General features: G+C 35.3%; 1 protein-coding gene across 1 annotated transcript; it reads right to left on the reverse strand.

The window, feature by feature from the left end:
• Positions 1–904: 904 nt before the first annotated feature.
• Positions 905–3,598, reverse strand: LOC9329294 (transcription factor bHLH94). Its single transcript, XM_002893187.2, has 3 exons — positions 2,767–3,598; positions 1,848–2,249; positions 905–1,186 (listed from the first exon to the last, which is right to left on the reverse strand). The coding sequence occupies exons 1-3, from the start codon at positions 3,202–3,204 to the stop codon at positions 1,088–1,090; spliced, it is 939 nt and encodes a 312-aa protein (XP_002893233.1). The 5' UTR covers positions 3,205–3,598; the 3' UTR covers positions 905–1,087.
• Between the last annotated feature and the right edge of the window lie 10,205 nt (positions 3,599–13,803).

Below are 13,803 nucleotides of genomic sequence, written 5' to 3' on the forward strand. Positions count from 1 at the left end.
ACTTTAAATAAAATATATTACCGTGAAATAACCATTACAAAATTTGATTTTATAGAAAAAAACATTTTTATTCTTATTTTATTTTGAAGTTTAACATAACGCATGATTGTTTTTGAAGTAATAGCGAGTTTTTAATTTTGATCATTATTTAGTTTTTTTAAAAGAATTAATTTTTATTTTTATTTTAGTTTTATATTTAGCATCTATAAAATAAAATTTACGTTTTGGTCCTTTTTTTTGAAAAACTTTGTTATTATTTCCTTAAGCCAATGTTGGATAATTACAAAAGTATGTTAAATGAGGATGATCATCCACTTTAAATATAAGGTTTAAAACTTGAACTATATACATACTAAACTATGTATATTGAAAATCTTTACTTAGGTTTGGTCCTTTATTTTTTATTTTTTTCGCCAACTTCGGTGTGGTCATTTGGAAGAGTTTAATTAGTGGGTTTGTAAGTTGTTCATCATATGGTTCATATCTCGAGGTGAAATAGTTTGATTTTCCACGAATAGTTGGATATACATGTGTGTTATGGTCGGCTAAATGTTTTTTTTTTAATATAAAGACACAACCTATATCAAAATTATTTTTTCGGGTTACTAGATAGAAAGAATTTGTTCGCATTCAAAGCCCAAAGGTATAACCTCCACTATCATAGGAACATGTTAAAATGTAGTGATTAACGAATTAAAAGTTGAACCCACAAACTTTTAAAGTTCTAGAAAAAGACGAATTTGTCTTTGAAGAAAATAGATCCAAAAATTTATCAATTATACTTCTAATCATTATAATTATACACTAAACACAACATTAGAGAACATTGAGAAGTACTACATTAGGCGTAGAACACGACTATTAGTATTAGGCCTAACGGCTATTAGCGCCCAACGTCACCTACTTATCGAGTTAACCCATTCTTTTATTCAATTTTTCAGATATTTATGACCATTGATTCATTACAGGAGAGACAAAAAGGCAACTCATGGAGAGAAAAACAAAAAACACACAAATTAGAAAATGGATTTCAGTTATTTCAAAATAAAATATATAAAAAAGAAACATAAAAACTAAATAATTTAATCTATTTGCTGAAATACGACTCTTCCTGAATCCTCCTTATGGTATGATTCAAAGCTGTTGCAATGTCGTCCACGGTATTCAACTGGCTACCTTCTTCAACCTGAACCAACCATTTTTTCTTAAGAAATTAAATAAAGCTATACATAAACAATTCTTGAAAAGGGTTGCAACTGAAAAATTAAGAAGAACGTAGATAACTGTAATAAAATATTATATCAATTTGCTTATAAATATCTCCTGAGACAAGTGGTGGTCTCACTTCGTTGTCCGTACATATTTCATCGACAATTATGTGACCACCAACATATATCCACAGTAGTAGTACATAAACATATATAAATACACAACACCACGTATGCAATTCGTGGATATAGATAGACACATATTCGTGTTTCGTTTTTTTTTAGGTTGGTCCCCTGATTCTTACAGGCACGATTAAGATACGCAATTTATTAAAAAAATACAAAAATCAAAATGATGATTATGAGTTTGACCCACAACTATTGAGGCCCCAGCCCTAAGTACCCAAAGGAGGTAAGAAAAAAACAAAGAGAATGATTTTAATTTTCCTTCGCAACCTTTTTAAAGCCCAGACATAACCACAACTAGTACTAATCCAAACTTTCCCCCCCAACAATAAGAGACAAAAAAATAAATCAACAAAGTGAAACCATATGCACCACACAGTCATTAATCACTTTAATCTCATGATTACCCCAAAAGCAAACAAAGTAATGATGAGAAGTTGAAAATGTACGTACCTTGACGCTGATGGAGTAGAGAATGGAGTTGTGGAGAGTGGTGACATTAAGATGAAGAAGAGTGAGCCTTAGACTTTGTAAAGAAGCTATAAGTTTAAGAAGCTGCCTCGGTTTCTTCTTCACCAGTATCTTGATGTTTGCGTGGCTTTCTGCCACCGTCACCTCTATCTCCGCCGGTGAAGATGAGCTTTCCGGTACTTCTGATGATGACTTTGTAGAATATTGAGGGAAGCTGAAAAAATCTGAGAAGGGACCCACCAACGAGCTAGTGCTAGTATTGGCTCCTTCGGGATCATGGGTCGTGGACGTGGTCCTGGTTCTCTTAGGCCCCATAGATTGTAAGATATGCTCTAACTCCTTCACGTAGTTAATAGCTCCTCCTACTATCGACGCTTGATCACCCTTTACCAGCAAAACCCGCTCAAGTCAGATCATATATATATGTAGTTCATAAAGATTGAAAAAAAACTTTAAATGTATAAATATATACACACACATATCATTGCTAGTTGCATTATTAAGAAATTGTATTAAAACATCCCAATATTCTCAATCATACTCATTCGAATTTTTGGTGTCACCCAATTTTGTATATAAAAAATATGTAACAGTGTATATAAACGCATCACCCTTGGATATCCGTTTACGGTGGATTTTCTTGTTAAAAAATTGTATAAAAACATCAATATATTATTCTCAATCATCCACATGCTATTCTTTTGTGTTAATATATCACTGAAAAAATTAGTTTTAGTTTATTTTAGTTTGAAGAAACCTCAAACATGAAAAACTTAGTACTAGCTAGGCCAAGGAAGTAAAACAAAGACACAAACATTTGATATATCATATACCTAAGAAAAACCCTGACCAAATGATATATAGCATATATAAAGAATGAAAGATTGAATTAGTAAATTACTCTTTGAGCATACGACGACGGCATTAGAGAACGGAGCACAGCGAGGTACTCGTTCATCTGTTTCCGGCGATTTCTCTCGACGGCGATGTGAGTCATTCTCTGGTTCTCGATCTCTTCCTTGTTCTTGCAGTTTCTCGTTCTCCTCCTCTTCCTCCGCTGCTGTGGAGGAGGATGATTATCCACATCAATGGCGGGAAGACCAAGCTCTTCTTCCAACGAAGGGATTAATAAAGGGTACTGATTATAGTTTCGCCATTGACGATCCTCCTCCTTACCTTGTTCCACAAATCTCTGTTCTTGCCCTAACTTATCAATGTTGTTCTTCGTATCTTGAGCTAAGACCTCTTCTTGAGAGCACAAGTCGTGGAACATGAAATCTTTGCAATTAGAAAGATATCCGAATGGATCTTGCGGGTATACGACAGCCTCTAAGGGCATTTTAAGCCGGAGATTGTTGAAAAGAAAATTTTAAAAATATGGGAAAAATTAAAGAGACTGATCAGAAATCGAAAGACGGAGAGAGATAGAAGGAGAGAAAACAAAATTTAGACAGGAAGTGTTTGTCGCTCTCCTTTTGTCTCGAGGGGGAAATAAAGGCAAAAGGGTTAAAGCCCACTAAAGGAAATTACTAAGCTTGGTATTAATTATATGTAGATTCTTTTAAAATTGATTTACGAAATATTAAATTATCAAGAACTCACCGGCATAGAGGAAGAATATGAGACTGAATCTTTAACAAAGAAAAACAAAACAAAAAAAATAGATAGGAGGGTTAAAGCGGAACTGTGAAGATAAAACAAACAAAGTGTGTGTTTAATTATTAAGGGACTTCAGAGAAGATTTGCGAGGCTATAAAGCTAATTTCTTAGAACATTGAAAATTCTAAATATGGCAAAACATCAGTTCGTTAATTAGTGCTAATTAATATGTCATGTTGCGGATTACTTTAACAAAAAAAGTTGCTGTGGATTAACGTTTTTTCCAAAATAATTAGGGCGTGCAATTCTACTAGTTTTTTTTTTTTGCATTAAGAATTTTGTTAATAGTGAAAACGTCAGTCGGACAAGTGAGTAATATATGATACAATAAAACGAAATGGTGAAAATCTCATTTGGAATTATTTATAAATTATAAAACATTATACATTTATATGCTAGTTATAAAGAAAGTTATTAAGTTACGACAGTCTACGCCAATTAATTTTTCGGTTTTTGCATTCACACATCTGGTACCAATTTGTCGGTTTCAAATTCTACCAGAAATTACCTTAGAATATATCTATCCAACTTCGTGGAACTAGATTCACTGATGATCAGCTTGAATCTATGGTTACTACTTACTAATTTTTTTTTTTTTTTTTTTTTGATAAACCCTATCGGCTATCCGGTCGCTCCGGTAGAAACGCACCAAGGTGCTATATAGTGGACTACTCCACTGTGTTAACGGTTGGGCCCTTACGGGCTACCACTCTGCCTATCCCGAGTTTGGAATACCTTCCGACTAAGTGCCAGGCGGTAGTCAGGCCGCCTGCATTTCTGGCTACCAGATAAACCAATTGGGTCAAGGCCCAACTGACAGACTTCCCAAACAAATACTACTTACTAATTACTATTTAGATACATAGACGCATATATAGATACATGTATTGATGTATTATACATTACGGCGTCCAGTTGCACGTGAGCTAGTAGTAGTAGTAGACCGGTCCACCGGTCCACAAGACCAAATAATCTGTTTGCAGGCTTGGGTCGTCTAGTTACACTCATGTTATCTTTTACTAAACAAAAATAATGTATTTCCATATCAAATATATGGCTTAGTATCCGATTAAACTTAAAAATCTTTAAAAACAGATGTTTGTCAGAAAATACACCAGCAAAAGAAGATTTATTTTGGCCGGTGGGTATCACTTTATGTCAGGTTTAACAATTTTGTTATAAAAATATTTATTTAAATCTAGATCTATTTGACATGTAATAAAATGATGGTAATTACGTATTAAAAATCTTTTGTCTTTTCAACGTTAAAAACAAAAAGTTATGTATTTAAATTGGGTGGCATCTTTTGATTATTCTGATCTAATCACTCTGGGAATATATAATAGTATAATTCTATTTTAATACCAAAAGAAAAGTTGCAAGAATTAGATAGATGTGACTAGGCTGCGTTTTGTAATCAAATTTGGTCGGACACTTGGAATCTTAAAATCTGAACCAATTTGCCCAAAAAATAAATCAATGTGAACATAAAACTTGAGGACAAACGTCTTACCAAAAAAAAAAAAAAAAAAAAACTTGAGGACAAACTTTTTATGATGATACAAAGAATCTTGTTAGATGCGCTTGAAATTAATTTAAGCTATAGTAATCTTGTCTCCTTTGAATCCGTGTACCTGATGTTATTTATATGTCATCACCATAATTTTATTGGTCAATTATTATCTAAATATCTATAAATTTGTTTCGATCATTCCATTATGTTTAATACTACTTTTTAATCAGTTATGTACATCATTTAACATGTAGATGTTTCGCACGAATGATATTTATTTTTCTATCGATCATAGCAGAGTTTTGTTTTTGATGTAGACGTTAAAGAGATTTTTTTTGTCTTTCTGAATAGAGTAAAAAAAATTGAGAGGAGAAGCCATTAGCATACGTCCAGAAGAGTCCATGTAACCTCACAAGCTTCTATTTTCTTGTCTCTCAAGTACTTTTCCAAGAACACAGCTTACAATTTTCCAATGGGCTTGTTTTCTTATGCATCCTATGAATCATTTCCCTTATCATTGTTAGCTTTTTCTTCATCTTTGTGTTTTCATTAAATTTTGTTACAACACTCATTAATGACATGAATTTTTATATTAGTACCTTGTTAATGGACTTAAATTATATACTTATCTTTAACTAAACAAGCAAAAACTAAAATAGATGTTTTCGTTGGACTTTATTTTCTGTTCTACTTAGAGCATCCTCATGCTGAAGATCTAAAAAAAAATGATGAATAACAAATATTATTTTTATTATGATTTTATTATTTAATTAAATTTGAAGTAATTAATTGAAGTACACCAATAGAATTAAAACATATGTGATGAGTTTTTCAAAGTATCTCGAACGATAGACATTTCTCTCTCTCATTCTTTTTAATTTTTTATTATTTTAATTGTAAAAACCTCTGTGAGAACTCCTCAATGATAATGCTCTCTAAGATTAGAATTATTTTCTCCTAGCTATAGTATATCTTTCTCAAAAATAATAAACAAATTATATGAGTTATATATATAGACTAAGCATTGTATTTTCTTCTATGCCACATATGCTAATTAATTATATACTTATGATTTTAAAAGCATGTACATCTATAGTATCTCATCGAATCTCTCAACAAATAATAAACATAAATAATATTATTATATTAGATGAATTTTAAAAAAATTGAAACTCTCTCTAAAATCTTTCATATAGTCTCTCGTTTGAGAGACTTAGGAGATAGTTTCTCATTTTTTAAAAAATTCATCTAATATAATAATTATAAAAAAAAAGGTTACATCTATATAATATAATAATAGTATTTATTTTTTATTATTTGTTAATATACTTTATGAGAGACTATGAATGTACATATGCTTTAACGAGCTCAAATCACTATATAATATATACATTAACCTATTATTTTCTTGTTTTATTATTTGATTAGGTTATCCAGCTCCGGCTCAATATATTTGAGAGCCTTAGGGCAAAAAAATTAAAGAGAAAATTTACTTAATTTTTAAAAATTTTGCGGAGTTTTTATAGTAAAAATTGTTATTTTAAAAATTTTGGGTCTTTTTATACATTTTCTTATAAATAATTAGGCCTCTTAAAATATAATTCTCATATTAATAATATTTTTAAAAAATATTTAGACTTTTTTTATATGTAAAATTTTTTTATAAAAAAAAAGCTTCGGGCCGTCGCACCTCCGCCCTACCCATTTGAGTCGGGGCTGAGGTTATCATCACTGTTCCCATGCCTTAATATATTTATCCTTTATATCATTTCAAATATATATATATTTTTTTTTTTATATATCATTTCAAATTTATGGTAGGAATCCACATATTTCTTAGATGTTATTGGCTTTTCCTGACTGTTCAATGTATTTCCGGGATCCTTGGTTTAGTAATATTTTCTTGTGTACGTAATGATATTAATAGTATAGTATGTTTCTTTGTTTATATGCAAGAATGATAACTCTACTAATACTATTGAGTGGTACTATCATTAATGTAATGATTTAAATTTAATCGTTCTTTGTTTCACTGTTAACGAAAAAAATAATTAATTTTGACCGGAAGACAGCGGCGTCGTTTTCCATAAAGCTTTGACGATAATACATACTTTTAATTCATTATATAATAAATTTTAGATTTCTGAATCCAACTACAATTCTTAAAGCTGTTGTATTTTTCACCTAGTCGTTGCAAATTAACAAATTTTCCTACTACATGAATTCTACTACTCCCTCTGTATTCTAATAGTTGTCGTTTTAACTATAATTACGCTTATTAAAAAAAAGTTGAAAATGACTATTTTAACCTCATCTTAAACAACAATTTTCAATTTAGACTGAGTAATTGTGATCAATTAATTGAGGTTAATTTAGGAAGTCTTATGCAAAAGTTATATTGGAATGTCAAAACGACAACTAATTAACAAAAAAAAAAAAAAAGTGTAGAACGACAAGTATTCGAATACGGAGGAAGTACGATTTAGTAATTAGGCGAATTTCAAACTCAATAGGATAGAAATAACGAAGGTGTAATTTATTCTCTATAAAAAAAAAAAAAAAAAGCAAAAACTGAGAATATAGTAATTTTACTATCGCACAACAGGTTGCAGGTTTTTCATTGTCGTATGTATTCAGGCATACACTAATCTTCTGTAGTTCTCATGTCTATTTATTTTAAAGTAACACTATTTACAGATCGAACATAAAATCTGTGAATGTGATTGTTTAATACAGTACGTGTTTAGTAAATCAAAATGATTCGTGAATCGCGATGCTCTGGCCACGACTTCGTCGGATTGTGACAACTCTTTTCGTTTTAGTGAAGAATTCATGATTTTTTACTACTGCTGTTGTTGTCAGTAGACTCATATTTCTTCTCTATTATTGGTTCATGGTTCGTTTTTTCGTAAGATTTTATCACTGGTTCTAGGTCACATACTATGCATTAATTTTTATAATACAAACAAGCTTACACTACAAAAAAAGGTTACATTGATAGCACTTAAGCATAGCACGATTTTCGATTTTGCTATGAAAAAGACTATGTCGGATTGGAATACTCTATTATAGCATTTTATAAATGCTATGCCGAAATTTAACTAAGCGGGAACTATTAGAGCTAATTTTTTCATCGATTCTAACACTTAAAAAAAACAGACGATGACTTTTCCTTTTCAATTGGATAGAGAGAGAGAAAAAAAAAACAAAACTTTGAACAAAAAAAAAAGCTCTCTCACTCTCACCATCTTCGATCCTCTTCTCCTCCAATCTTCTTCTCCATTCGATCTCCCTTGCCTCTCTCTCTCTCTCTCTGCAACTTTTCTCATCTCTTTAGATTTCTCCGACATATCATCCCTCTCTCTGCAAAGACGACGACCACTGCCTCTTCTGGGTGTTTTTTTTTCTCTCTCTCTCTAATCGCGATTTGCTCAAAACAGAGAAACTGGAGGCGATTTCAAGATGTGAATGACCTCCGGCCGTCGTTCTTCCGTTACCCCATCATCTCCACCGACTCCGGTTGTCCACGGCGTCTTCGGTTCGAGCGTCGCTGTTGCAGATTTGTTCGATCTTCAGCCTTCGATTTGTGCCATTGTATCAAGTATCAATCGATACTCTTCTTTGCTTTTTGGTTACTCTGTCATGTGTTTGAATTTTGAATCTGCTTTTGATTTGTGCCATTGTATCGAGTATTGACGATGCTGCTCACAAACAACAACTATTGAATCTGAATTTCACATTTGATACTATCTTTATGATGATGATTTGATTTGGTAGTGAAATTTGTGTTGGAGTGATTATGCTTTGATATGTTTCATGATTGTGATCATGTTTCTCTTGAAACTCTCAGTTGTGTATCAGTGTTAATCAATGTATAATCATGTTATCTAGTGAATATTTTTGCTTTTGACTTAGGATGTTCATAGATTTGTGGTCATGGATTCGTTAAAGAGTCCAACATTGATTCCTCAGTTAAAAGATGAATTTTTCTCTCTGTTCCTATGTTTAGCTTGGAATAGAGTAATGGGTCTTATAGAGTGATATCTCTGTATTTTACCTCTTTTTAGCATACATTTGCTATGCATTTAGCTTAGTATTCACTCTTATTTACTGTCATTTGTAGTCATTTTGCATCACTTTGCATACTTAGAGTATTCTACATTAGCATAGCATGCATTCTTGCATTTTGGAGTTGTATCTGGTACATTCAGGTACTAAGGAGCAGTGCCAGAGCAGTGTACTCGAGCAGTGCAAGAGCAGTGCAAGAGCAGTGCTAGAGTAGTGTACTCGAGTTCCAGAGTAGTGTACTCGAGCAGTGTACTCGAGCAGAGCCAGAGCAGTGTACTCGAGCAGATTTCTGAAGAGAAGACCAAGACATACTCGACCAACCTACTCGAACAGGCTACTCGAACTGGACCTGAGAGACTTACCCGAGCAAGATGCAACCTTTGAAGAATGGACTACTCGACCAAGCCACTCGAGTACCAGCTCGAGTAGACCTTAAACCGACTTTCTATTTTGTCGTTTTGTGTACTAGGGTTTTCTACTTTTGCTATAAATAGACCTCTTAGGGCTTTGCCCAAAGGATCTCGTTTTTAGCCTCTGAGCAATATTTTCTGCAACTTTTTGTAATCCAAATTACTTTTGATCCTTTGAGTTTTTGCAATTATTTCCTTCTGCAAAGTTGTTTATCTTGCTTTGATCTACAACATATGATGTTTTTAGCGATTTCTGGGTTTGTGCAAATTTCTGGGTTTGTGTTCTTGAGCATGTCTGAGTAGTGGATTAGGGTTCTTGAGGATGGGATAGATTAGGTGTGGAATCCTTAGTTTATTTAGGTGGTTAAGTGTAGAATTGCTTGAATCCCTTCTGGATTAGTAGTACTTAGTGCTTATTCCTTTCTGATCAACTGGGATTTGAACCCAGACATTTCCACACCCACCAGGTGTTCGATGAAATGTCTGAACCAACTACTCCAGAGATTTACATACTCTAGCCCAAGAGATTGGATGTTTAGAATGTTTATTGACTATATTAGATCGAATCTTATTGCCTGCTTTGCTAGATTTCGCTAATGATGATTAGGTCTGGAACTGGTATTGCTTGAGGATCTCTGTCACGAGAGTGAATTGATCTGTAGTTGAATCTATTGTCTAGGGATAGCCTGTTTGGATTGTTAACCACCTAAGTAGATTAAGGAGACCGCTATAATCGATTACCCTATCCTCAGGACCTTTTATCTCATTTGATTTACTTGTCTCTTTACCTGTTGCTTGTTTGTTGCTGCTTAGTATTGATAGTTCTTTCTCTTATGCATGTTCACTCTTGTTCTGTAGTTTTATCGTTTTTATGCATGTTCGCTTAGTATTGCTAGATAACAAAACAATATTCTGCTTGGCTTGACTTAGTATTCTCTGATCACATCTTGATTGATAGTAAGAGCACCTGATTGGATTGATAACCTTATATACTGCAATGACATGAAAGTATATTAGGGTAATTGATAGTAAAATCCTAGTATCAATTTGGCGCCGTTGCCATTTGGGTGTCTGCTTGTTACATTCAAGATTTTAGAATTGCTAAGATCAAGTTCTTTCTTTACTTTGGTTACTAACTACTCTCTTCAACTGCTTGTTTTTGTGTTCCAGGCACTAGCTCGAGTACCAACTCAACACGTGCATGCAAACTCGTTCCAAAGGTTCTGACAATCTCATCAGCTACAGAGACAACATCAATCGTTTAGCTCGTGAGTTGAGAGAGCGTAGAGACAGAGACGGTTGTGAACAGCAAAATCCAGCTGCTATGGAAGAACAAGATCAAGAGAATCAGGGAGTTGGGATACCAAGGAACATTGGTGATGGTGATGCACCACGCAACCATCAACAGAGACAGGGCATCGTTCCACCTCCTGTCCAGAACAACAATTTCGAGATCAAGAGTGGATTGATCTCAATGATTCAAGGTAACAAGTTTCATGGGTTGCCTCTGGAAGACCCCTTGGATCACTTGGACAATTTTGATAGGCTCTGCAGCCTCACCAAGATCAATGGTGTTAGTGAAGACAGCTTCAAGCTGCGTCTGTTTCCCTTCTCGCTGGGAGACAAAGCACACCACTGGGAGAAGACACTACCTGCTGGCTCCATCACATCTTGGGACGATTGCAAGAAGGCTTTCTTAACAAAGTTCTTCTCCAATTCAAGAACTGCACGTCTACGAAATGAAATCTCCAGTTTTACTCAAAAGCAGTCTGAATCCATTTGTGAGGCCTGGGAGAGATTCAAAGGCTACACTATACAGTGTCCACACCATGGTTTCAAGAAGGCTTCACTACTCAGCACACTCTACAGGGGAGTTTTGCCCAAGATCAGAATGTTGCTAGACACTGCCTCTAATGGGAATTTCTTAAATAAGGATGTTGAGGAAGGCTGGGAGTTGATAGAGAACTTAGCTCTATCTGATGGTAACTATAACGAGGATTTTGATCGCTCCAACAGAGGCATTGGAGATCCGGATGCAAAGCATACTAAAGAGATGGTAAAGGCTCTCAATGACAAGCTGGATCAATTTCTGCTTACTAACCAAAAACCAGTCCACTATATCACTGAAGAAGAGTACTATCAAATCCAAGAGGGGGAGAACACTCAGGCTGCAGAAGTCAGCTACGTTCAGAACCAAGGTGGCTACAACAAGGGCTATAACCCCTACAAGCCTGCTCATCCTAATCTCTCTTACCGGAGCACGAATGTTGCAAACCCTCAGGATCAGGTTTACCCTCAGCAACAACAGAACCAGTCCAAGCCATTTGTACCATACAATCAAGGCTTTGTCCCAAAGCAGCAGTTTAGTGGAGGTTATCAACAACATAATCCACCACCCGGTTTTGCACAGCAACCCCATCAAGCTCCACCTGCACAAGATCAAGACATGAAGCAAATGCTTCAGCAGCTTCTACACGGTCAAGCAGCTGGTGATAAGAAAATGGCTGAGATTCAACACAAAGTCGACTGCTCCTACAATGATCTACATATCAAGATTGAGGCTCTAAACTCTAAGGTGAAGTACATGGAGAGCCAAGCTGCTTCTACTTCTACACCTACACATCCCGGACAACTACCCGGGAAAGCTATTCAGAATCCAAAGGAGTATGCTCATGCTATTCAACTCCGCAGTGGTCGAGAGCTGCGTGCTCGACCTAACCAAGCTCCTGTCACTGAGGACAGTGAGATTCAAGAAGGGGAGGATTCTATTCAGAATGAAACTCAAGTAGAAGACACCACTAAGCTTGACCAAGATGATGTACCTAGGGATCAAGCTAAGAGTCCCCAAATCGAAAAACCAACTGTTGATAAGGGTAAGAAGAAAGCTTTCGTTCCACCACCCTACAAGCCCAAAATACCATTCCCAGGAAGATTCAAGAGGGACATCATTGAGAAGTACAGAGCCATGTTTGCTAAACACATCAGAGAACTTGAAGTAAGGATGCCTCTCATTGATGCTTTCATGCTAATTCCAGATTCTCACAAGTTCTTGAAAGACATGGTAATGGAGAGAATTCAGGAAGTACAAGGAATGGTTGTGTTGAGCCATGAATGCAGTGCTATCATACAGAAGAAGATCATACCAAAGAAGCTTGGGGATCCCGGCTCATTTACTCTACCCTGTTCACTAGGCCCTTTGTTCTTCAACAAATGCCTATGTGATCTAGGAGCATCTGTCAGTTTGATGCCACTCTCAGTAGCAAGAAGACTTGGATTCAACAAGTACAAGTCCTGCCATATCCAACTAATCTTAGCCGACAGATCCGTAAGAGTCCCTCATGGTATGTTAGAGGATCTACCTGTAAGAATTGGAAGGGTAGAGATCCCTACAGACTTCGTTGTTCTAGAAATGGATGAAGAGCCAAAGGACCCTCTCATACTAGGGAGACCTTTCTTAGCCACTGCTGGAGCTCTCATTGATGTCAGGAGAGGTAAGATCGACTTAAACCTCGGAGAAGACTTATAGATGACATTCGACATCACTAAAACGATGAGGAAACCCACCATAGATAGACAAGTCTTCTGGATTGAAGAGATGGATAGATTAGCCGACGAATTGTTGGAAGAGCTTTCTGAAGAAGATCACTTACAGAGTGCTTTAACCAAAGACGGAGAAGACGGATATTTGCACTTGGAGACCTTGGGATATAAGAAGCTTTTAGACTCACACAAAGAAGTAGAAGGTCCAGAGTACTTTGAAGAGCTGATTGTGTCTCCAACAGAGGTTTTGGCAGTAACTGAGGACGATTCAGCAACTACTCGAGCACACTACTCGAGTAGCAACTCGAGCAGACCATCTGAGGAGGCCGAAAACACACACTCGAGTATACCACTCGAGATACCATCAACTTGTGCATCAGACGACTGGTCTGAACTTAAAGCTCCGAAAGTTGATCTTAAACCGCTCCCTCAAGGTCTAAGGTACGCATTCTTTGGAACAAACTCTACCTACCCTGTGATCATTAATGCTAATTTGAATGATGATGAGGTGCATTTGCTATTGAATGAACTAAGAAAGTATAGGAGAGCAATTGGTTATTCTCTGTCTGATATTAAAGGAATCTCACCTAGTTTGTGCATGCATAGGATCCATCTTGAAAATGAATCGTACTCTAGCATTGAACCACAAAGAAGGCTAAATCCTAATCTTAAAGAAGTAGTTAAGAAGGAGATACTTAAACTATTGGAAGCGGGTGTAATCTACCCTATTTCAGATAGCACTTGGGTA

The sequence above is a fragment of the Arabidopsis lyrata genome (assembly GCF_000004255.2).
Source record: "Arabidopsis lyrata subsp. lyrata unplaced genomic scaffold ARALYscaffold_1, whole genome shotgun sequence".
NCBI classification, from domain to species: domain Eukaryota; kingdom Viridiplantae; phylum Streptophyta; class Magnoliopsida; order Brassicales; family Brassicaceae; genus Arabidopsis; species Arabidopsis lyrata.

Excerpts from the sequence above, each read along its gene's own strand:
- LOC9329294 (XM_002893187.2), bottom strand. The coding sequence starts at position 3,204 with ATGCCCTTAGAGGCTGTCGTATACCCGCAAGATCCATTCGGATATCTT. Across the intron at positions 2,250-2,766 it reads CGTCGTCGTATGCTCAAAGA|GGTGATCAAGCGTCGATAGT; the intron begins GTAATTTACTAA and ends TTGCTGGTAAAG. Across the intron at positions 1,187-1,847 it reads TCTACTCCATCAGCGTCAAG|GTTGAAGAAGGTAGCCAGTT; the intron begins GTACGTACATTT and ends TGGTTGGTTCAG.